The sequence below is a fragment of the Accipiter gentilis genome, chromosome 8 (genome assembly GCF_929443795.1).
Source record: "Accipiter gentilis chromosome 8, bAccGen1.1, whole genome shotgun sequence".
In the NCBI taxonomy this organism is placed as follows: Eukaryota; Metazoa; Chordata; class Aves; order Accipitriformes; family Accipitridae; genus Astur; species Astur gentilis.
In genome coordinates this window covers 1,711,836-1,736,592 of record NC_064887.1, presented here as the reverse complement: position 1 = coordinate 1,736,592, position 24,757 = coordinate 1,711,836, and the positions used below count along the sequence as shown (strand labels likewise).

The 24,757-nt window shown below is 45.9% G+C and overlaps 1 protein-coding gene across 10 annotated transcripts in view; it reads left to right on the top strand.

Moving 5' to 3' along the window:
- Positions 1–2,069: 2,069 nt before the first annotated feature.
- The window catches only part of LRRC7 (leucine rich repeat containing 7), a 184,069-nt gene continuing 161,381 nt past the window's right edge, over positions 2,070–24,757 (top strand). For all 10 annotated transcript variants that reach the window (XR_007507004.1, XM_049808182.1, XM_049808181.1 and 7 more), the window contains exon 1: positions 2,070–2,196. Coding sequence is in view for 9 of the 10 variants with exons in the window: in XM_049808182.1 (XP_049664139.1) it covers positions 2,172–2,196 (25 nt within the window). In the remaining variant the exon portion in view is untranslated. The remainder of the gene's footprint in view (positions 2,197–24,757) is intronic.

Below are 24,757 nucleotides of genomic sequence, written 5' to 3'. Positions count from 1 at the left end.
CCCCCTTCAGAAATGCATCCAGCTTTCCTACAAAATTTGCTGAAGGAATGTCATGATTTTAAAGGTTTCCTTAGCCAGGTCTACAAATGAATAGAAATCTGTATGGAAGGGGGTTATTTATACATGCATATCAGTGAAAATACATTTAGGTACACATGGTGAAGCCCAGGCTATGGACTTGTTCAACTTTAGTTTTGCATTAAGCAGCGTTTAGGGATCTGCCCAGAATCCACATTTTTTTCAAAAAGCAAGTATGGTGAGGAGGATGACTCCACACTACTGGGGAGAGAGATGTCTCTGTATTTTGTAGGTAAGGACTAGACTCTTCCAGGGTTTTTCTGGTTGCAAGTCCTTTTGCCCTGCAAAATCTTGGAGATGTTTACCAGGAACAAACAGGAAGGGAGAAGAACTCCCTGTTGTAACAACTCCCCGCCATATCCCATGCTACAGTGGATCTCCGGGGAGATGAAGTTCCATCACCTGCCTACCAGAACCTGTCCCTGTCCTACCCATCGCTCCTGTGCAGGCTTGCAGTTTGCCTTCCCTGGTGTGCATGGCACCTGGTGCGTACCTGCCTTCGGTTTTATGTGCAACTGGTTGTAACAGCAAAGACCTCTCTTCTTTGATGTGTTTCTACCAGAATAATATTTTATTTCACAGTCGTTCCCTGCTGGAGGCAGGTAACCCTGAGGGTGCCGCCGGCTGGTGCCGTGCCAGAAGCCGGGGAGGCTGCGGGTGCTTTCTGGCCGGCTGCAGTGGACGGGGAGATGCTAACATCGAAGACCCCTCGCCATTTCACCGCTGAAACCAAACTAGCGAATGCCCACTTCAAGCAGTACCAAAATGTTGGTGGAGCAAAACTTTTCTGGGCCGGATTTCAGTCCCCACTCTGGCGACGGTGAGAGCGGGAGAGTCCGGGAGCTGTCCGGGCTGGCCCGTCCCCAGCGCATCAGCGATGGCGAGAGGTGATCTGCACCGAGGGGTTAGCCATGTGGAACGGGGATGGAGAACTCACTGCCGGTATAAACCCTCCTGTGATCCTCTTCCAGCTCCTACTAAACGCTTTCCCTCGCTGATGCGGGGCAGGCGCTGGAAGAGCAAGGTGATGACCTTACACAGCACGGAGCAGGTGGGCCGTAAAGCCGCCCCATCACCGAGAAAATCGTGTGCCACCGTCACGGCCTGCCCCAGCGAGCCCAGCTCCGTGCGGGGCAGAGGCAGAGGCGGCCGGCAAACGGGACACGCCGAGGCCTGTGGCCGCTGCCGAGATTTCTGCAGCGTTCGGAGACAAAGAGCGGGACCGTGCAAGCGGAGCAGCACCGGCCCTCGCCGGCTGTGACAACCGCTCTGCGGAACGCCAGGAGAAGCGGTGGAAAACCCAACGGCCGGCGGGTCCTCAGCATCGCTCCCGGGTCGCGCAGGAACACGACGGCAGGTCAGCTAATGGGGAGCGGAGCCCCGACACCCCCCCCGCCCTTGTCCCTTTCTCTCTCCCCCTGGATGTGTCCCGGTGATGGAGGACGGCCTCCACCCACGGCCACGATGCCACCCCGCAAGGTCTTCCCCGTCGCCCCACGCTTTTCCAGCCTGCGGCCCGCCGCATCCCGGCCCCGCTCCCCCGGGGAACGCCGAACCCGTCGCTTTTCCCGCGCCGCTCCCCTCAGGCTGCGAGCCCCTCTCCCGCTGCTCCCCCGACCCCCGCAACTTATCAAAAGTCAAGAAAATGGCCTCCCGCCTCACGCAGGAGGAAGGCGAGCGATGGCTTTTTAGCCTCCCCCCCCCCCCGCTCCCCTCAGCCGGGCGCCCCGTCGGGGCTGCACCGCTCCGCCGCCCGCCCCCCTCCCCGCCTGGATCCCCTCAGCTCCGCTCCGCCCCTGCGCCGCCGCGGAGCGCAGCGCGGGCGCGCAGCGGGGACCCGCCCCACCACCACCGCCGCCACCACCACCACCGCCGCCGCCGCCGCCGCCGCCTCTCCCGCTCCCGCCGCCGCCTTCTTTGTGTCTGGGCGCCGCCCCGCGCACGGACGGAGGCGGGCCCTGCGCGGCGGGGCCGGCGGGCGGCGAGCCGCGGGCGCGGGCAGCCCTCGGCGTCGCCCCCCGCAGGCTCCGCGTTCGTTCCACCACCACCACCACCACCCCCCCCTCAATCCCCGGACCGCGGTTCGGCCGCGGATGGACGCGCGCTCCCGCCTGCACCGTGAGTACCGCCGGGGCCGCGGCCGGAGGGGTGGGTGTGAGGGGGTTGTGAGGGGTGGTGGGTGTGAGGGGGGAGTCTGTGTGTGTTTGTGAGGGTGGGGGCGTGTGTGTGTGTGGGGGGGGGGGGGGTGAGGGGGTTTTGTGTGTGTATGAGGGGGTTTGAGGCGGTTTTGTGTGTGTGTGTGTGAGAGGGTTTGAGGGGGTTTTGTGTGTGTGCGTGTGAGAGGGTTTGAGGGGGTTTTGTGTGTGGGGGCGTTGTGTGTGTGAGGGGGCGTGAGGGGATTTTGTGTGCGCGTGAGGGGGTTTTGTGCGCGTGAGGGGTTTTGGGGGGGTTTTGTGCGCGTGTGAGGGGGTTTGGGGGGGTTTTGTGCGCGTGTGAGGGGGTTTCGTGTGTGTGAGGTGGGGGGGTGCGCGCCCGCGGGGTGACAGCGGCTCCCCCGCGCAGGGCTGCCGCCGCCGCCGCCGCCTACGCCCCCGGTGCGGGCTGCTGCCGCGGGGTGTCCCCGGGATCGGGTCGGGTTACGGGTCCGCGGCCGCGGAGCCTCCGCCGAGGACAAAGGAGCGGCCGGGGGAGCGGCGGGGCAGCGCGGCCCGGCGGCGGGGCTCCCCTCGGTGCGCAGCCCTCGGGCACGGACCGCGCTGGCTGCCGCGTCCCCGTCCCTCCGCCCCGGCTCCCCGCAGGGCTCCCGCATCGAAACGCCGTTTCTGTGGTTATTTTCGCGGTCGTTCCCTTCAACCTGCCTGAAACGAGGCATCGGGCTTGGCGCGGCTCCTGGAAAATTCTGCGCCCTTTCCAGTTTCGGTACCTGCCTCCCGAAGGACCGGCGCCTCGGGGAGACGTGGCGAGATGCAGCAGTGCCGGGAAAACGCTGCCTTTCCAGAACCCCCCGGCTTCTCGCCGTCCCGTGTGGCTTAGGTGCTGTCATCCCTCTGCTAACGCAACCCGGCTTTTAAATCTTGGCCGCTTTGGAGAAGGCTAGCCCGTGCTGGAAGTCGGTTGCCCGGGGTTGGGGGAACCTCAGGGCAGTGGGGGTGATGAGCTCATACCCGCTCCCCCGGGGAATTCGGAAGAACCTCCCCGACGCCTGGGCAGAGAGCTGGGCCGCAGGCGTGGGGTCTCGGGGCCTGCGGCTGCCCCGGCCCCATCTCCAGCGGCGGCATCTCCGTCTCCCTGCCGAGGGCAGGGGGGGAACCGCGTGTGCTGGGGGGGGCCGAGGAAATGGCCGGGTTTGCTCGTTATTTCTGCGAGGCTGGGCTGGGGAAGGGTTGTGTCCGTGAGAAGGCGCTGTTGAAAGTTCCTCGGTTTTGGGGAAATAAAAACGGTCCGTATCCTGGATATTTTTGGTATGCCTATCCCTCCAATTAAGCCCCTTCGTTTTGCTTTGGTACATCTGTGGTTTTCAGCGAAAAACTCCATCCACATGCCATTCTTGGTTTTAACCTCAGGTGTTCAGACTAATTATAACCCTTAGGAACAGGTGAAATATAGAGCGTTTTTCCTCATCGTTACCTGACAAGAGAAGTGACTTAGTCTGGTGGGTTTTGCCATTACGCATCTGCTCGTTCAGAGACTCGGCAGAGGATGTATGCTTGCCATGGCAACCTCCACGTTGCATATTACAGCCACTTTTTTGGAAGTAGCAAGACTTGTTAAAGAAATAGGAACGGCTGGTTTCAGAAGCTACGTAATTATAAATAAATTGTGCATCTTGGAAAACATGACCTCTTTTCCGAGCATATTAATGTTGCTTCAGTTCATAGGTACGGGGATGGAAAGGGAATCAGCCTCCTGAGGAGATCGTGTATTTTTCTTTTCATGCAACTGCAGTGAAGGAAGGTTTCGTCATTTTTCAAACAGTATTAAATACTGTAATTTATTTCAAAACGGTATTAATTTCATGATCTTAGAATCAAATACCTTGATGTGCCGTGTCAGCTTGATGTCCATGTGAACTTTAACCTTTGCCAGTATTTGATGTGTAGAACTTTGTCTTTGATAAAACAGTGTTTTTAAATTTTTCTTTTAATTATCTCACACAGGAGGAGCTTTTTGGTGTGTTTCTGTTATACAAATAATATGAAATACTTAAAAAAAAGGTTTTACATTAAACCAATTTTTGCGGTTGCCGAAGTAACAGCAATCATCACTAATTGCCTGCTGTACACTGGATGCTTAACAAGTAGAGAGCAGCAGTTCGGAAGCAAACACTGCTCGCTGCGGAGAGCCTGGCTGGAGGCAGCCGCTCGGACACGGCGTGACCGGTGCTTGCTACGCTTGTGGGAGTCCATCGAAAGGAGGAGTGGTGCATGGGCGTGAGCAAATTCTTCACTCCTTGGTCCCACAGGAATTTAGAAACGCTTCTTAATCATTCATTACAAATTCGTTAAAGTCGTAGTTGCTTACAAAACAGGATTTTCAAAGGAAGGTTGTCCATTATCTCTGGAATGTTTCAAGACGGCAGCGTGCGCACGCGCTGTTAAAGCCACAAAACTTCAGATTAATGAGGAATTAATAGCCCCCCGAGGTATTCGCATCTGTACAAAGCTTCGGCTGTGTGCATTGGTCTTAAAGCAGAGATGCCAAGTGATGCAAAACACGGCAGAGCATCGAACTTCATCGTAGACCCAGAAAACAGGGATTAACCCACATCCGAACATGGCCAGCAGATGCTCCCGAGGGAGAGCAGCTGCAGCTGCGTGGTGGCAGCCCCACAGCCCGGCCGAGCCCCATGCCCACCGAGCTGCCCCCGGGCTCCGCACCAGCCCCTGCACCCAGCGCCGCGGTGCCGCCGGGTCCTCCAGCAAACACCAGGAGCTGCTGCCCAGGAGGGGCAGCCGTTCAGTGCCTGGGGTCAGGGAGAGGAGCGGGGGACCAATGTGCTGCAAAGGTTTCCCAGTGCTTCCAAAAGGGTGAATTTTAGCCTACCAGACATTCAGCTAATACAACCCCTACCCTGACCTGCTGGAGGGTGATGTGTGAGCGGTGACTCCAGCCCTGGAGCTGCGCAGAGGCCCCGGCTGCGGTCCTGGGCGGCCCCGCTTGGGCAGGGCTTGGACTGGTGACCTGAGAGTCAGACCTTCTGTAAGTGGGTGTAGGAGGAAATGCTTCCCTTGAAATAAGGGCGTGCGAATCCATTGGCCCCATCACAGGCGGTTTGAAAATCCGCTGGTCCACCAGACCAGTGTCTGAAAGCCCGCCCCGATTACCCTGTTAAGCGTGGTGTAGAAAACTGTCCCAGAAATAGTCAGCGCTACTTTGTAATCTAAATTAATGATCTCGGTAGATCTAGGCTGAGCACAGACCAAGCACCTGGATGTTGTATTAAGCCCTATTTAAAGATTTGTAAGAGCCACCATGTGTCTTTGGTTTTCATCTCAGCTCTCTCTAATTTTAGCGTGGTTTCTGTAGGCTTTAATTTGCCGGCACGGCAGATTGCATCAAATCCTAGGACAAGTCTTTCAGAACTGTTTGCTTTTTGTCAGATCTTTTTTTTTCCTGGGAATGCAGCAATTTGTGGATGGCAGAGAAATCCTACATGTTTTACCATGCATCTTCACTGGGCAGATACACGCTTTTTAGTGTGACCCGCTTAGAAGTTACAGAAAAGTCGAAGGTGGAGAGATGTAATGGTCAGGAGGAAGAACGCATGGAAGGAGCTGTGAATTGGGCTGGGTGCAACTTCGTGGAAGAGGTCTGACAGCCCAGAGGAGAGGCTGCCTCTGGCAGTTCTGTAGCTAAGTGCAAAATTAGGGAAGTAAAGGAGCATAAAACCCGTACAGCTCAAGAGGTGCTCTGGTGAGGTGGAGCAAGTAAGATGTTAATGGATCAAGTTACGGTGAATAAAGAAGGAAAGGAAGGCATAAGCTCAGGAAGGCTGCTCTTTTTTATTATAAGGAGGAGAACAGTCTTCATCCTTTAGTTCACTCGTATCCAGAGTGAGGGAATATATAGCTACAGGAGTTTAAGCTTATTGGAGGAAAATGCTTCCCCCTCCGTCCCCTGTCTCTCCCCAGATATTTTGCTGGGGGGAAAGGAAATGAAAATAAGAGCTGGTGGTGCAAAGAGAATCTGAGGAGAGCAAGTTTAACCTTTTATAAGTGTAGGCGACAGTGGGCAGAAAAAAATCTTGAGTCTGTCTCGATTGGGTGCAGGACAGCAATACGGTTTATTGAGATCCAGTAATCAAGATGTGTGAAATGGTGGGTGGGACTCCTGTGGGTCTGTGCTTGCTATGCAAGTTCCCCTGGATGGGAAACAAACACTTGGCTTTATGTCATGTAAATTGTCAGTCACTACTGTTTTTTCAATGATGCGCTTAAGATGTAAAGACATACTTGTGAAATCTTTGATGCTTAGTTTATCACTGAAGTTTGATGCTTGGAGGATATGACATGGACTATAAATAGAGCAATCAATAGAGCAATCTTCCAGGTATAAAATATGTACTTAAAGAGCATTTTGATAAACAGAAATCCATGTGAGATCAGAAGTTCATGTCGTGTGACATCACGAGCGGCGGAGCGGAGCAGAGTGCGCCCGCCTGCTCGCTGACGGTAGGAGTCGGCGGGCTGTGGGCACTGACCTCGAGTCACGTAGCTGATGCTCTGTTCCCCAGAGAGTGCTGCTCTGAAGTGGAGAATCGAGTGGAATTTAAAGCTTTGGTTGACTTGGATTGTTTTTCTGCTGCTGATTTTAAAATACCGCTTTGTTGTTGCCCCTTTTTTTTTTTTTTTTTTTTTTTTTATGTACTTTTAAAATTTTTACTGCAATTGACGTAGGGAAGATTGTGGAAGGAAGCTGAGGGCGTGCCAGGAGAAAGATGGCATGCCAGCAACTGCTCTGAGAGGAACCCACTGTCGTAATGGATTTACACCTTACTCGTCTCATGTCAGGAGTGACGTGAGAGGCCGTCATCAGCGCTGTCCTTCCTTTCTGCAACATGCATTATTTCATCGGTGGTAGGTGTTGGGTCTTGGCTGTGGTCGGAGGTGAACGAGCCCTGGTGGGAGCCGAGCCATGAGACCGAGGAAGCGCTGTAAGGAGATGAGAGGAGCTGTCAGCGGGGAGGCCCTGGTGCCTTTGGTGGCCAAGGAGCGGAGCTGTGGCTGGCAGGTCCTGCTGGCAGAGCGCGGGGTGGCAGGGCCAGGAGCTCCATCTCCAGCTCTTCCCAGGTCAAACCCCACCAATCCCTCCCACCGTCTGCTTCTCTTGCATCACTTTGTTCTTAAATATATTAAAAAAAACTCCATTCAAGCGCCGTATGTTCTGTTTTCGACACCACCTTCCCACCTTCTCTTCGCTGTTGCTGTTCTCAGTGTTTGACCATTGAAGAGTCTTTCAGGCAGAGACTTTTCAAGCCTGGTAGATGCTTTTTGAGATGTTCGTGGTCCTCATTACTCTGGACAAAAGGGCAGTTTGGAGCACCACCCTGACAAGGGGGAGACGTGGGGATGGTTCCGGAGCAATGCCTGGAGGCTGGGCAAGCTGGCAGTGAAATAGATGGGGCTGGGGAGGGGAATGCGTCACCCCAGCGGGAAGGGGCCTCTCAGTACCTGGTGGGCAGCTTCACTTCATAATTAGTGTAAAATCTGCTAAAGGTGTTGTTTGAGTGGTGTTGAAATCTCCTTGTACCTTGCGTTTAATTTTGCCTCAGGTATTTGATACCCTGATCAAACCGTATGGTGCATGTGTTAGGCGGTTCCACCTCTAGCCATACTGAAGCTTTTGCTGTTGTTACAATAAAAATTCTTAAATTTTAAAGCCTGAGTACTAAATTGGTAGCTTTCAGCAGTTCTCTAATTATGTGAGACATTTTTTGTACTTAACAAATGGTTCTTATTCTTGCCAGCACTTCAGCCCGGTGTTCTAGGACTGTGGGTGTCAGGGAACAGAACATATTTCTGTGTCTGTGAATATGATCCCACACGTTGTCTTAAGTGGGAAAATGTTCACAGCCCTTATATGGCGAGGGATTTTTTCCTAAATCCATCAGTGCTTTCTCCTGCAGTAATAACGCAGTTTTATCTTCCTGGTGCTTTGTAGGCTGGATATTGATTATGAACCAGAAATATGAAATGGCCTTTCTTTTTTCATGGCAAAAATATCCTGCAGTGTAACCTGCTCTGTCTTGCAAACCATTCAGAAATTGTTTCCAGAAATGGCTGATGGTTTTCAACAGCTGATCAGTGTATAGATGCCAGACTAACAGGTAAATAAATACCTGAGAGCAGCAAGGGTGCAAGGATTTTTTTTTTTTTTTCTGGCACTGTGCATCTCTTCTTCATCTTTGCTGTGAGTTTACGTGCTCCTCCTCGTGTTCAGCCATTTCAACAGCAGAGTTGCAGTCTCTTACAGCCAAGCGCTGTAGAAGAAGCTAAGATTTCTGCATGTCACGGCACAGTGACATATTGCACAGCGATGTGCCATGTTTTCCAGTTGTGTGCCAGAAGGTATCTTGCCATGTTATGCAGTGAGATTTGTGAAATACATGAGTTACCAGAGCACCTCATGATGTTCTGAATGAACATTGGTGAGAGGCTGGTTACGAACTCATGAACACGTGAAATAAAGGGCAAAGAGTTCTTCAGGGTGATGGAAGAGCAGAGTGACCCTCAAATGGATTTTACTGAGAAATACTCATTTTTGCATTAGGTATTTCTGCCCAGTGGCATAATACCCCCAAATCCTTTTAGTTTGTAACAGGAAGGCTTTGTAATGCTCATGGTTACATGCAGGAGGAGGAGTTCTGAGGCTTTGTCCATGATGGATGTCCATGGGAAGGCCAGAGGTTGAGTATGGACGTGCTGCAGCCGGAGCCCGATGGATGTTTTGGTGCGAGACCTGTGTGGTCACCCAATGCGGAAGGCAGTCACCTGATGTAAAGGGCACCCAGCTAGTGTGGACGGGAGAGGGGGAAGAGTAATGACATGAGCATGGATGGTGTTACCCGTGGGTAAGCAATGTCATCTCGTGAGCTTTCATGACTGCCCGTGTTTTGAGGGGCTATGCGTGTTGGTCCCCTCCTACAGGGGCACGTGGTAAGAAGGGAAGGAGATGCCTACTGGAGGAGCGGGGATCTGAAGGGATCCATGGGGATCTGCAGGGCTCTGTGGGAAGAGGCAGGTGCTGGGAAGCAGCTGGAGTTGCAGCCTGAACAGGAGGATCCAGGATCCTCTTGGACTCCCTGAGTTGATGGTCACATTCCGCATTTCCTTGGTGGTCCTTGGGTACCTTCTTCCTTTTTTCATCCGTGCTTTGTCCTGTGACGGATAAGAAAGTATTGCTTCTCAGCCTTGTCTTGTAGAATGACCTGCATCTCTGCACCCTTGTAGGATAGCACGGGGCGCCTGCGGTGACTTGTATTGTAGGACTGGAGGGTCTACTGGATCCCACCTCCTGCTCAGTGGGAAGGACGTCTTTATGCCTGTTGCACAGAACAGTGTTGTGCCTGCCTCTGGTGCCCGAGGGAGCCGTGTTGTGTCACCTGGGTGGGAGCACGTCATCCCCTCTGGGGTCTGAGCATAGCAGAGATGCTGCTGTTGATAAATCTGTTGACAAATCATAGATACATTTGTTGTCTCACGAATTAAGAAAATGTTGTAATCCTGTATATGAGCTGGAAGATTAATCATTATAGTACAGAAATTTAGTTATGACCAGTATTAATAACATTCTAAGGTTTAATAATTTTCTTGAAAGTTCTACAGCTGAGCAAAACCTATTTATTTACATGGGTGACTTTTAATTTTTTTAAGGTAGGGTTTAAGTATCAAAACAAATTGGATCAGAAATGCTGTGAAAGTCTCTATGATTTTTAGTATCTTCTTGGAGTGACAGTTAAGTAGAACCATCTCTTGCTTTTTGAAAGGAAGAAGCTGTGGGAGTTTTGAGACAAAATGTAACATTTTTTGAACAGTATTTTTTTACCAAACACTTAACAAAACAGTTTATGTGAGAAATGCTAGAACATACATATATTCTGTTTGTAGCCATATATTGATACGGTCTATATAACAACGTGGTTTGTAGTTTATTAATGTCACCTAGAAGAGAGGATTTGACTCAGAACTATCTTCAGGACAAAGGCAATCTTCATGGACTGTCACGGACTTGGACCCCGCTAGGGACTTCTGCCTGATGTGCCATTTTGGGGAACACCGGTCCTCATGAAATTTGAGAACAAACCTAAGTTAACATGTATTTATTTGTAGGAATTCTTCTTAGTGCCATAAAATTAAGTTTTTCTTTATTTGTTGTTCCATGATTGCAGATGCTGCAGTATTTTTCTAAGGTCTTTTTTCCTAGTAAAGCCACATTTCAGGATTCCTGCAGGAGTATCTGTGAAAGAGGCTATGCTAAATAATGAACACTGACATACTTGCCTCTGCTAGCATATCAGCTTTCAAATCTGTGCACAGAAACTCCTTTAAAGTAAGTCTTTCTTTGCACTTTCCAAGGCTAACCAGTGCCTGTGTCTTCATTCTGCCAACGAAAGGCACTCTTTTTAATGGGATGTCATTAACACTCTGCTGCTGAGTGATTATTTCCATTTATAATAGCAACGATATGTTAACTTCGACAAGTTAAAAATTAAGATCCTGGAACTGCCAGTCAGAGTGCAAGGGCTGCTGGCATTCTTTAATCATCACTGCTATTTTTGTGTGGACAGATTTAGCATAAATAGGTGTGATGCAAAGTGTCATACCATATTTAGTCCTTGTCCAAGACATCTTGGTTTTGGACTGGTGCTCTTTGTATAAAATTAATCAAGAAAGTCAATCTGTATCCATGGGGAGGGGTGGGGAAAACCAACCAACCAAAAACTAGTTGTATAATTTGCTTCCCTACCCAGTTTTTCTTTAATTTAGCTGACTTTGTGTGAAATACAACAAAGAAAATAGTTTCCAATACAGTTAAGCGATGACCCTGCTTGTGAGGTGTATGTTTTGTGCAGTAACTTAAAGGGCTGCTTAATTTGTGGCACATGGAGCTAAATGCGATTACATTGGTTGTTGTTGAGTTTGGCTCTGGTCCAGAGCTGTCTTTAGAAACATTGAGGTCTACATCCCTTATTCAGAATACAGTGTTTTAACAACATTCCCAAGGTTGCTTTATTCCCTTATACAGTGGTGTTTTTGTTTTGTTGCTGTTTTTTCCACCTTTCGATATTGCATATTGCGTCTTAGCAGAAAGACTCTTCTGTGGTTATCTTCGCTCTCCGCTCCGATGCCCCCACCAGCCCCTCTACCTGCTCAGGCACTACCTTACCCTGGGAAATGAAATTAGGACAAGAATAAGGAGGCAGGAGACTGATATTTCTCAGGACTTGCATCTCCTCTATGCAGCTCCTGCAATTGGGATATCATCTGTAAATTTGGTTAAAGCAGTAAAAAACTCATCAGTGTTGGCTGTCAGATTAGCCTGAGATTAGATAAATCTTAATTACTTCTGCTAGATTTGATTCTGAGTAGTCACACTAAACTCATTATAATAAGTTAGGGGGTCACCTAGGGAGAAACTGAGAGGTAGGATTAACGTACTGTGTTATCAGAAATTATTCTCTGATACCAGGTTTATTTGGAACTCTCGTTTTTGCACTGGAGGTGACGATGAGCTGCTCCCGATCCACGTTCTCCATGCCACCCAGGATTTGGTAGATGTCTATCACATTTCCCCCAACTCATCTCTTTTATAAAATGACCTACTTGGTGACTCTTCACAGAGAAGTCTATACCTTTGCCTGTCCTTTTCATCCTATTTTGAGCATCTTCCATATCTAGTGTGTCCTTCCTTTTTATTTCAATGAGGGGACCATTTTTTAATAGCTTTAGAATAGCTCTGGGAAACCTTAAGGCAAAAGAAATTGTGTCCTTTCTGAAATACTTTGCATTTTTCTAGTCCATTAGTCTGAATGCACTGACTTTGGCAGCCAGGGGTGAACAGCAGGAAGAAACAACCAGTATTAACAGAAATATAAGATTAACAGAATACGATGAGTTTGTTTCTTAATAAATGCTTACCTACAATGTAATACCCTTTAGGAGGAATGTTCACAGTTGACGAGAAAGAAAAAAGAGCGATCATTATCTTTCTAATGAACTGATAAGTCTGAATATGGCATCATCTACAGAAGCTACCTCTTAGCTTCTATCTATCCTCTTGATCTACTTTACAATAGATAACTTGGCTCCTCCTTTGTTTGGGGTTAAGGAAAAGCATAGTGTTGAGTACAAAACCCATTATTGGCCCTTGTCTCACATAATTTGTGTGTGCGTGTGTATAAACATATATGTGTGTGTGTATATATATATATATATAAGAAAATACAGATTTATGTGAATACATGCATAAACATTTGAATTCACACTGATCGTAGAGATTGCTCCATTCTCACAATAGCAGAGGACCTGGAAACTTTCAGTAAGTGAAATGCAAACCATTAAGGAGTTTTATGGCTTTTCAAAACCTTCAGCATGTGGGAGTGCCAGGGCTTCGTTTTTACCTCTTGTGGCTTCTCAGTTCTGTCTGAAGGATATGTAGTGGAATAATTTGTGCTGGAACAGGCTAAACTGGAAACGGGGTGAGCAGAGCATGTTTCAGGTGATGCGTGTGTTTAGGAAGTGTCATGATACTTGCACGTATTTGGTAGGAGGCAATGAGTGAAAGCAGGGACTCCATGAAGCAGCGTGAAAGCAAACGGCAAAATAAAGAAATCTTGGAGCGGAATTGTTTTCTCCTTAAAGTCTGAAGAGCATTGGTGTTCACTGTTACAGTATTGCAGAAAAAAGGGGCAAACTGCTTGTACATGGGCCGCCTTGGGGCTGCCTTCAGCAGCCAGTGCCCTCAGACTCCCCGTGAAAGGGGGAGGTCGCACCTAAATCCTGTGTGTCCTAATGACCTCGTTGAGTCATGTTTTCATAGCAGCTTTGTTGCCATTTCAGGATTTTTTTAATAAGCAGCTTGATTTTTCCCGTAAGCCCTTAGCACGCAGAGGCTGCTGTAGGGACCCGTACTGTTCCCACTGTTCCTGGAGGGCAGCAGCCGGGTGACAGCCGTGGGCAGCTCTTGCTCAGGCTCCCATCCCACATGCCGCTGCTGCAGCAGAAACCTGCGGCAGACCCCAGCTCAGGCAAGCTGCGTGTTGATCAATGGCATACTCCGACAGCGGTGCTTTTATTCCTCAGCTCTGCCATACTGGCCCATTCACCTTGAAATGGTGATCAGCACTGACCCCTGAAAGCTTTCCTAGAGATGAAAGGGAGATGACTGTCCCCCTCGGCTTGCCTTTGGGTACAGAGCACGGGGCTGGATGTTCAGGGCAGTGTCCACAGAGCTGCAGTGGCTGGTCCCCCAGGTAGGAACTCCGAGTCCGACTGGGATGCTCCGTTGCGCGGAAGTACCGACCTTGTGCCTTGGGGGTGAGCTTTGTGAAGACCGAAGGGCAAAGCTGTTCCCTGTGGAAGAGCTGCAAAGGTGGATTATGTCTTCGGAAAGCTGCTTAGGGGTAGGTTTTTTTCTTTTTCAAGTTTACCCAGAATTTCTGAAACATCTACATAAAGAAGTAGATCTTTTCAGGCACACAAGGATTTTTCCAGACCTGCTCTGTTCTTCTTCAGTCTCATGAAAAAGCTTGCACATCTGCCAGACTTTGGGTCCTGAACTGAATTTTTCCAGTTTATAATTGCTTCACTGATAAATATTTTCTTCTTTAGACTGTTATGACTAGAGGGGGAAAACCACAGTTCTCTGCCTAGGATAGTAATTTTTGACGGTCTTCCGTTTTGAAATGTTCTGACCCTTTTGGAAGAAGGGCACACTGTAGTTCAGTGGGGAGCTTTTTTTACACCCTCCTGAGAATCCAGGTGGATTTGACCAACATGCCAGCCTTTGGAAGAGCACACCCCATCCTGTAGTGGGGAATGCCCTCAGCTTTCAGAAGCCACATCACCCTGAGTGTCTGGGATGCTCAGCATGTAATTGCTCAGTGTCCCAGCGGGTAAAACAAACATTTTTGGGCAGGGGAGCAAGGACTGGCACAGGAGCTCCAAGAGGAGGCTCTGCAGCAGCTCTGTGATACTCTGTGTAGAAACACAGAGTCATATGGAGAGTCCTCCTGGCTTCTGAGGCTTTAACTAGTGTTCAGGAAGTAAAACTGTTCTTTGAACAAGGATGAGAAAACAAAGATAAAAATAGCTGTCCATAAAGTGTCATCCCCATGTACACTGATAGGGCTGTTATGTGGAAAATTTAGTGTGAGACTGTATAGTTAAAGGTGATGTCATGAAAATGCACAGCAAAACTGCCTTAGTGCCAAAGGAGCATTCATGCTGTCCTGCTGTAAAGCTTAACTTGCCATTCTGATCCTGTAACGCAGACTTTTCACATACAGAAATGTAGAATGTTAATATTATTTTTTCAGATAGAGCATCTGTTGCTATCTCCGAAAAACACATATTGCAGTTCTGTAATGCATTTAATTCTTCATATATTTCATTTTAGTCATGTAGCCCTTAGTTTTAAACTACCAGTTGAGCATTAATGGGCAAACCTTTTTTTCTACTTTTATTGTGATTTCATTTCAACCAACTGTGCTCCAAAACACAGAGAAAAATTGAAAACCTTCCCCTCCCCCCTTCCCCCCCGCCCTGTGACTTGGAAGACACCCTCTGCATTATTTCCTGACCATTGAGGACTACATATTTATAGCTAAGAGCAGAGATCAGCCAAAACCTTGCAGTGAAACCTGAGTGCAGGCACTGCATGCCACACCGCAGGTCTGTGGAGCACGTTGCACAAGTGAAGTAACAGGCTCTTGCCGAGCAATAGTAGAAGGGGCCAACTACAAAATCCTTTACCATTCCACATTCAAGACCATGGTGCAAAAGGCTTTTTGATATGAACTGCATACAAAAGAGAGGTGACCTGCCCATGGTTTTTCAGGAGGTAAAGCAGACTTCTGTTTGCTGCTGTGGTGAGGGTGTTGCAGTAACACACTGCATTTCACTGCTTGAACCAGAGAGGAACAGAAAGGGTACTTGGAAGCTGTATGGTGGAAAACACTATTAATATTAAGGCACTTTCTCTTGTTTTCAACTGTGAACTGTAATTTACTATGATTATTTGTTTCCTAATAAATTGTGTGTAGCTCATCTCAACATCAAAACGCATTAAGCTTTTTGCTCAGATGTCTGTTATGCAGGCTAATTTAATTCATCTTTGGAAAGGAGTTTATGACTAGATGCATGAGATTTGACTCCGAGATATCACGCAGTTTGTTCTTTCTATCCGGATCTAGCCAGAAGGTCAAATTCTGCTCCTTTCTATCCTCATAATTTAATTGAAGTCAAGAGAGCTCCATAGGTATAAATGAAAGTACACTCATTAAATACCAGTGCAGTATGGGAGGGTACTGAATTTCAAGAAAAGGTGGTAGCACATGAATGAAATGGCTGCTAGTCTATTGAGAAAGCCATCCGCTGATGTTTGTCTTACAAAAGCTTCCAACATTTCAGCTGGAGTGGCTACTGTTTAGCTAATGGAATTAAAATAGGGATTTCAAATTTAAATAGAAATGAAATACAGACTAGTGACTACTGACACCATTTAACTGCAGATATAACATTATTAATTAGTGAGTGAAAGAAGCTTATTAGCAAGCTACATCATGACATTGTTCTGGAGATGATTGTTCTGTTATTAAAATTACTTAGAAAGGAAAGATAGTCCACAGCTAAACGTAATTTAAGGTTGTTCTCTCACATTTTGTCTCTCTACTTTTCTGCTTTTTTGCTTATCTTTTCAAATTGTGGTGGGACAAATTCTGCTTTGGTATCTTATCACTGTAAGTTGTTGCCGGTGTTCAGCTCTGCGCAGTTGGCTGTGGCTACCGCTTTGCCCACCTTACCGTGTCAAACCCTCAATCCTCACGTCACCTCTCCTTTGCTAGCCAAACCAGAGCTTTTTCTGCATTTTTTTTTACTCCTTTGAGAAGATGTTCTTGTGTGCTTTGTGTGGATATGCAATCTTGCCCATTTAGCATCACAGAATCGTTCAGGTTGGAGAAGACCTTTTGGATCATCAAGTCCAACCATTAACCCAGCACTGCCAAGCCCACCACTAACCCATGTCCCTAAGCACCACATCCTACGGGTCTTTTAAATACCTCCAGGGATGGTGGCTCAGCCCCTTCCCTGGACAGTCTGCTCCAGTGCTTGACAACCCTTTCGGTGAGAAATTTTTTCCCAATATCCAATGTAAACCTCCCCTGGCGCAACTCAAGGCCATTTCCTCTCATCCTACCGCTTGTTACTTGGGAGAAGAGACCAACCCTCACCTCACTACAACCTCCTTCCGGCAGTTTTAGAGAGCGATAAGGTCTCCCCTCAGCCTCCTTTTCTCCAGACGTAACAACCCCAGTTCCCTCAGCCGCTCCTCGTGAGACTTGCTCTCTAGACCCTTCACCAGCTTCGTTGCCCTTCTCTGGACGGGCTCCAGCACCTCAATGTCTGTCTTGTGGTGAGGGGCCCAAAACTGAACACAGGACTCGAGGCGCAGCCTCACCAGTGCTGAGTACAGGGGGACGATCCCTGCCCTAGTCGTGCTGGCCACAAGACTTCTGATACAGGCCAGGATGCCGTTGGCCTTCTTAGCCACCTGGGCACACTGCCGGCTCATATTCATTATTTTACTCTTCATTTTATATATACTGTGTTACATTATGACTTTATGGTACGAGTGTGCAGGGACGAGCGAGCTGATGGGGTGCGCTGGCCTTTGGGGCTGCACCAGTTTAGAACCCTGCCTGAGAATTGCTGGTTTGGAAAATCATCATCGCTGTGGGTACCGCTGGGAGTAGAGCGGGAGCCCCACAAGGGTCCAGCAGACCCCAGGCAAGTATGTCGGTGTGAGATGAGGCGCTCAGCTCACGTACCGTGGTCAAAACCACCCCTGTTTTTGCCTGCGTTGCCCCTGCTCTGGCCCGGCAGCATTCAAGGACTCATTTTGGATGGTTTAACACCCACCCTACAAAAATATCCTGTGTCGGTATCTGTGTTGCGTTCTTCTCAGGGAAGAAAATAGAGCTGAAGGGTGCTGTGCTGCATCCTCACAGCTTCTCCTACACACACTAACGGCAGCCAAGCAGGGACAGAATGAGACAGTAACCTCGGTGGTTACGTGGTAAAATAATTTATAAACACCAATCCTTAAAAAAAAAATAGTAAAAAATGCCAAGAAAGAAATCCAGGTCTTTTACAATATCAGTAATGATTTTGTAATTGATTTCCTGAAGCAAAATTTTTAATTTTATGATATTTCATAAAATATCTTATGATATTTTATCAATATATATATGTCTTATATATTTGTGAGGTATTTGTCAACAAGATGAGCACAAGCCAGATTTATTCCTAGGAGTTCTAAGAGTCCTGTAACAATGTATATTTAATGAAGTGCAAGGGATATAAAGTAACTTCAGCCATGGTTTATACTACACAACATTAATGGCATTATATGAGGGGTCAGTTAAGTTGCTGAAATGTCATCTACAGACTCTGTATTGTAAGGGCATATTGTTGAATATATCTTATTTTTATATTTTGCACTGAACATTGCTGGAGTCATTGGGTCTAGGAACTACTGTGCCTCTCCTTTACCTTTCTCTTTCACTAGCGCAGATCCAATTATTTCTTTGGACTTACCACATAATTGCAGCTGTGTAACTTGTGGTGAAAGGGGGTGTATGGGAACCTGTAGTGAGCACAAAGCAATGTGCAGGCAGCCCATGAGTTGCATAGAATGAGGACCCCGCTCTGCTTTCCTTGATGGTAACGTAAAACAGGAGTCGCTCACTCAACGTGGCGCAGAAAGTGCAGTTGAATTCTCCGCTTTCACATGTATTAAGCTGTTGAGGATTCACGTCTTGGGAGCAGACCTCAGGGTCAAAGTCCCAGGATTAGCCAGAGGTTCAGCTCTGAGAAGCACCAGAAAAGGACCTGCAGGTCCAGATGTTTTATAGCCCATCCTTTAATAGCTTGAGCAAACTTGGTGTGTCACCTATGTTTTCAAGAGCGGAATGCAAATCTTGTCTGTTAGGCAGGCACATGAATGACCCAGCAATACAGGACAGACAGGCAATGGAATAAATACTGTGCCCCAAACCATTGTAAAGCTTTAAAAATCAAGAGCCATTTAAGGCATTGAGATGTGCTATATGAAGAATGTGTAGGTGACTTTCTAATCACTGATTCCCCTGTCAAGTTTTTATTAGCTGTGTGCAGTATGCTAATACAAGAGAAAGAATGTCTTCCATTTTGTTATTCTGTTTTTCTGGGCTTCTTGTTTTTATTTTTGCAAGTGCGTATGATGTGTCAGTTCTTGAAGGTTGTAAAAGAACTCCAAAATAGCTTAATTCTTTTTTGAAAACCATTGAGGAAAAGATAGGAAATTATGAGTCACTTCATGCTTTCAGAATCACGAACACAAACTGGATCCTGATCCAAAGGTTCCCTGAGATCATTAAAACTTACATTAACTTGCATGAGATATGAATCAGGCTGCCAAAACTTATGTGTTCAGCACAGCTTTATCAGAGGTTTTATTCTGCACAGAGCTAAATACAGTTTTTTAACAAGCCGATATTTGTACTTGAAATAGTGCATAGTGTAATGAAAGTATAAAAATACTGGTAAGAGATCATTCTGAGATGCCTTTCACTCTTTCAAAAAATATTCTGCACAATGTCATGCGCTGATAATATTTCATTTTATGCTGCAAAATTTTGTTTGGAAGCACCAGTTAGAACAGCTCAGTGTGATTAAATCAAGTGCCTATTACAGGAAAATTCAGTCTGGTTTGCAAGTTGCGTGTGGTGAAAGGGAAGGTTGTGTTTTCTTAAGCAGATATCAACTAGATTATATTGATCTTCAGCAAAAATGACAATAAAAGGGAAAAAAACCCCAAACAAAACCCCAAGTGCACTTGTTCTGGAGAGGCAAGGAAACCAGGGGCAGATGACTGAAGAGGCAGGCCAGCCCTGCTGCTGGGATGGAGCTCCCTGGCAAGCATCCCTTCGGGTGGGAAGAGTCTGCACCTGTGGTGCTTGCAAAGAGTTTCCACACCAGTCAAGTTACAGGTACTCACCCACTGTCTTTGTGTTAGGTTTGCATAGATCAGCTTGTTTGTTGCTGCTTACTGGTATAGAACAATTCTAAAAGCTTCGTCACTGGATTTTTTTGGTGGGGTCTTTAAATAGCAAGAGGAGTCATTTTATGCACCAAATACAGAGTTGTGTTATTTGCAAGCACTGACTAGTACTGATCAAAATAGAGTCACAGGCCAATTAAATGTAGATAGTAAAATGTCCTCAAGCACTGTCCCATAGCACATTGATGCTCAGTTTTGAGTGCTGCTTCAAAGACAAGTTTACTTGACTGCTGGCTGCTATTTAGCATGCAGGCTTGCTAGTTTTTGTTGGTGTATCCAGATTTTTATAGAAGAAAAAATACTGGCTGAGATCTTTAGGTACATTAAAATAAAGATGTTTTCAGCTATCATCTTAAACTACAAAGGGCTTTGTGGCAAGGTTAAACGTTTTTGTCAGAAGTGGCATTAATAGGGTCGATCCATAATATGTCTGTTCCATAATATATCCATTAATATGGGGTGGGCTGGAGGACACCATTTTGTCCCTGTTTTTTGTTGATGCTCTGTGAATGTCAGCTTAGCCTTTCCCATTCTCCCTGCAGAATATGGTTGGCAAAGGCGTGTTGGGGAGGTTGGGAGAAAAGCCAGAGGCAGGCCTCATCCGTATGGCAGATACACTGGGATCTAGCTAATAGTGCTGTAGGGCTGCGTTTGGTTTTACTGCAATGAGTCTGTAGCAGGTTGGCATCAGTAATAAGTGACTGGCACTGCTGTGCCAGGTAAAACTGCGAAAAAGTGCATTATAATTGCTTGTAACCTGAAGTACTTACTTTTGGTGAGTATCTTCCATGGTGTGTCTGACGAGGAATTTGTTTTCTTTCAGTAAATTCATTTTTTTATTGTTTTTTTTATTAGTATTGTGAGAGTGAAAAGCATTTTAACTGTATCTCTTGCTAAAAGATTAGCGGCAAAAGCCTCTGAAATGTATTGGTAAGGACCTTAGCTTTAATAAACTAGCTTCAGTGGTCTTGCTTTAGCTATGCTCAGTCTCACAGCCAGTGTCACAGTTCCTGTCTCTGAAACTCCAAGTCTATGTAACAAGTGGGGGTTTTGTGACTTTTGAAAGGAAAAATCTAAAATAAAATAAACTTTTAAAAAATTGAAAACAATTAACGTTTCCTAGCCAAACAAAAATAACATTAGTTATTGTTAGCACTGTATACTCTTAAGTAGATTCTTAGAATATGGCGCACAGTGAGCTATGGAATGAGGCGTAATAGTTTTGTAATACCCTGGAACAATGACATTGCCTTACCTACCTAAAGAGCAAAAGAGGTCCTTGCTAAATCTGCCATTATGAACAAATGTCTTAAAATGCATGTAAAAGTTAAAAGATCTTAATTTTAGACAGGTAGATGTTCATGTAAGTTAGTAATAATCTCATAATTTTAGTGTAGGGCATCCTTAGAAGCTGAAAATTAAAAGCAGCCATTTACATAGAAATACTTGGATTAGACACTGTCCATAAGAATCAGGAACCAGCTGTGATATCTGCCCTTGGTTTTGACTAGTCTTGGGCTATAAGACCATGCCTGGAAAACAGGCATCTACTCAACTGCATGCCTTAACATGCTGTGTCCTAGCAGTCGCCGCTCTTCCCTTTGAGTGACAAATGTTGGTCCTCTGTGTGAGATGGCAAATGTTTATGGCTTGGTGGCCATAAGACGGTCTGTATAAGGTGACCTGTCTCCTTCTTTTGATTTCCGTTTTAATACTAATTATAAGCCAGATTGTTCACTGATTATTTGAGCCAGGCACCTCTTCAGGCATAATAACAGCTCAGGCCCAACCAAGGTTCATGCTGCTCTAATTTGCAGCTTCATTTCACCTGGGACCGTGCCTAGATCAGTCCCAGTCAGGTTCCTGGAGCAGTGGAGACTTATGGATGAGATAATACGTGACTTCTGAAAATGATTAAATACCAGTGGCATCTCTAGGCCAAGAAAGCAAGCATTGTGACGTGATCATTCATCTTTACCATTTGCCAGTCTTTGACAGATTATTTTAGTGGTTTTAGAAGACTTTCCTTACTGGGAACAGCCGGCAGACCGTAAAGCCCAGGAATCCCATAGCCTGTCAAAGATCAGCACTCAGTGTGCAAGCTGCCAGTGCTATGGATCCAATACAAATATTTCAATTTTTATACTAGTGGAGTTTTTTGGGCTTTTCCTTCCTGTTTATTCTGTTTAATTGATGCAGCATTCCACAAAGAAAATGGTGGGAGAGACCATGGCAGAGAAGAAATACTGGTATTTTTCCTCTATGTTGTATATTCCGTCTCCCATGAAGCCATGTATCTAACGATCAAATTGCATCCTTTGAACTTAATGTAAAGTAGCACATTTTTGTTTTCATTGCAGTTTATGTCCCCTCTCACAGAGGTTATCAAGTCTTTGTGACTGCAGCTTGTGACTGCATATTTTACACAATATGATCACTATTCTACATTAGCACAAATTTGTTTGTGTTAGGGTAATTATGCATTTTTATTAATAAATACCTTATTGCCCCTGTGTATATATGATTTGTTTATAGACAGTCTTCTCTATATACTTTGCCTTATAGATAATAACCCTTGAAAAGCTTGAAGAGGAATTTTTCTTCCATTTGGACAAATACAGATTTTAAAATTAACATCATCAGTGGTGTCACCACTAATGCCTGTAAAGTTCTTTGAGGAGTCCTCTAACATGTTTACCCTCAGCTAGCTGGTTCATTTTACTGCGAGAATAAAAATTCATCTTTCTTCAGAAACACTGAGATCTTAAAAAATAACATCAGTTTAGACATGAATGGCATTTAAGAAAATAATGGACCTCACCTTGGTATTTCACTGTAGGTTATAGCAGCGTTAAAACGTAAGAAGGTAAACGTCACAGCCTGATTTCATCTGTATGGATTGTGAAGGTTTCCATGCAGTGTGTGCAGAGTGATCTGGAAAGACAGCGGCTTGCTTGGTTTGTTAATGCTTGTGGTGCTCCAGGTAGGCAGTGTCTGTTCTTGCTCCTCTTCAGAGAAAAGAAAGATAAGGCAAAGCTGGCATGTTCTGTCAGCTCTTGTGGAATACAGCCATGGAGTGACAGTTGTCATCTTGCCTACACTGTTGCACAGTCATATCCATTTCCCTGACCTTTTATCTCTACCTTCCTCAACAGGGAAGCGCTATGAGCCATGAGAAACCCAGCAGTTGTGGGAAACCCTTGAAGTTTTGCCAGTAAATTTTAATAGATGATAGTTAAATGTTTTCAGTATTTTTAAATGTTGTATTCATTTCTTGATTAGCAATTCAGACCTGCATTCCACTGTTCTTCATCCTGATACATGCTCGTTTATATAACTCGTCTCAGGCTGGCACTCCTGTCTGTCTTGTCTGAGTTGGTGGTGGAGAAGCGTTAAGACACGCTTTTCGAAAGCGTGCCTTAAGCTCTTGCATAAGTCAGAGCTTATTTGAAAAATGGGAGTGCAATGACTAAATATTTTAGAAATCTGAGCCCGTGTGCCTTCAGCAGTTGGTTTTTTGGTTTGGGGTTTGTTTGTTGTTGGTTTTTTTTGAATGTACATTGGCATTAGCAGGCACTTACCTATAAAATTCTGTTAGATTCTTTCCACCAGCTGGAGCCTCTCCAGTTTGGTCAGAACAACCTTTGTGTATGGTAAATAGAACATAGGTTTATTTGTGCTTGATAGCTGAATGAGAGTTTTATTAGTCCTTTTAAGTGGATGCTGCAAGGATCAGATTAAACCTAAGGCCAGTCATTTTACGTATTCTGAGACCTAAAATGATGCTTGTAGCTTCTACTGCAACTCGGCAATCAAGAGAGTGGGGGGAGGAGTGACCCAAAATTGACAGGACAATATTTAAGCACAGTTGAAATGCCAGCTTGTGGACTAATACAGTTCACTATTGGAATAAAGATACCTGTAGTGTTCTTCATAATGGACTTCTTATGAACTTAAACATTTGTTAATGTAAGCATTTAAACAACTTTAGAAGTAATCCTCAGCCATTGTAATTGTCCCTGAAAGGCTTTCTTGATTTTGATACTTTACAACATTACTTCCAGTTCCACAGTTTTTAAAAATATACTTCCAAGTTTTGGTAGAAGGAAACTTTCTTGTAGGAAAACTGAAATCACCACAAAAAGCATGTTATTAAGTCTTATGAGTTAAATGTTTTTAATTTAACTTGTTACATTTGTTAATCACAGGAGCGTGAATGAATTAAACTTCCTATTCACATATATAGGATTTATTTTAGCTGATGAATCTCTAAGAAAAAGGATGGAGATGTGTCAGCATCTCCTCTGGCTCTGTGAAAGGAAAATACATGTAGGTAAAAAGAATTATAGAAGGGAAGGCATCAATAACTGTGTCCTTCATCCTTCTGGACAAAAAGCATACTGAAAGGGAAACTCTTCTTCAGGGAAAAGACTGTGATAATAAGCCTGGGGGTGATACTGAAGCTTCTTTGAATATTCTTATTCACTTTCCTCTCAAGCTAAGTGGATGCGTCTTATCCTCCGTATAGTCACAATTAATGAAAAACCTATAGCCCTGTTCAGCACATCTGAGCATTTTTCACTGCTTTTAATTGACTTATCCAGCATCTAGTGTGACTTGATGGACTTGGATGGCTTTCCTTTAGTCCCGGTCCTTTGAACATTTCTTTTTCTGCTAACATTTCACATTTGAGGTTTAATCTCTTGCAGCTTTATTAGGAAGAAATTAGCTTCTACAAGAACTGAGCTGTGGAAAATGGGTTTTTGGATCTTATCCTAATTCAGAAGAACATTGCTGTTGTGGCTGGTGCTTTGGAGTGTGGGTCTCATTAATATACCCTGCACAGTCTGGTTCACGAGAGCAGCCTCTTCCTGCAGGAGATATATCAGCTCCAGGGAGTGCAGACAGAACAGGCTGATGGTTTTTCTCTTAATTTTATATTCTATTTTTATTCCAAATGTTCTAATACCCCAAACAAATACTGCTTCTTGCTGTTCCAGGATCGTAGTGCAACGCAGCGGTCCAGGCAGCAGCTGGAACTCCTCCTTTTGACTATCTCTGATATCTTTGACTACGTTAGTCCATTCCCTCATGTTGCTTGCACTGTACACAGCAGTTCTGCGTAGTCCACAGTCCTTTCTCACTGCTTCCCATCCTGGAGTCCTTTACTCTGCCAGGCCCAGCTGGATACTGGTATTTTTTTGCCCACTGATAGGACAGTGTTTGGCCATGTTGTAACATACATTGTTTCCTTGTTCCCTCTTGTCCAGCCAAGGGCTGTTGCCTGCTCTCTTAGTTGTTTTCAGCTCAGCTGTTTTTAATTTACTTGCACAGAAATGATTTCTTGTCTTAAGTCATT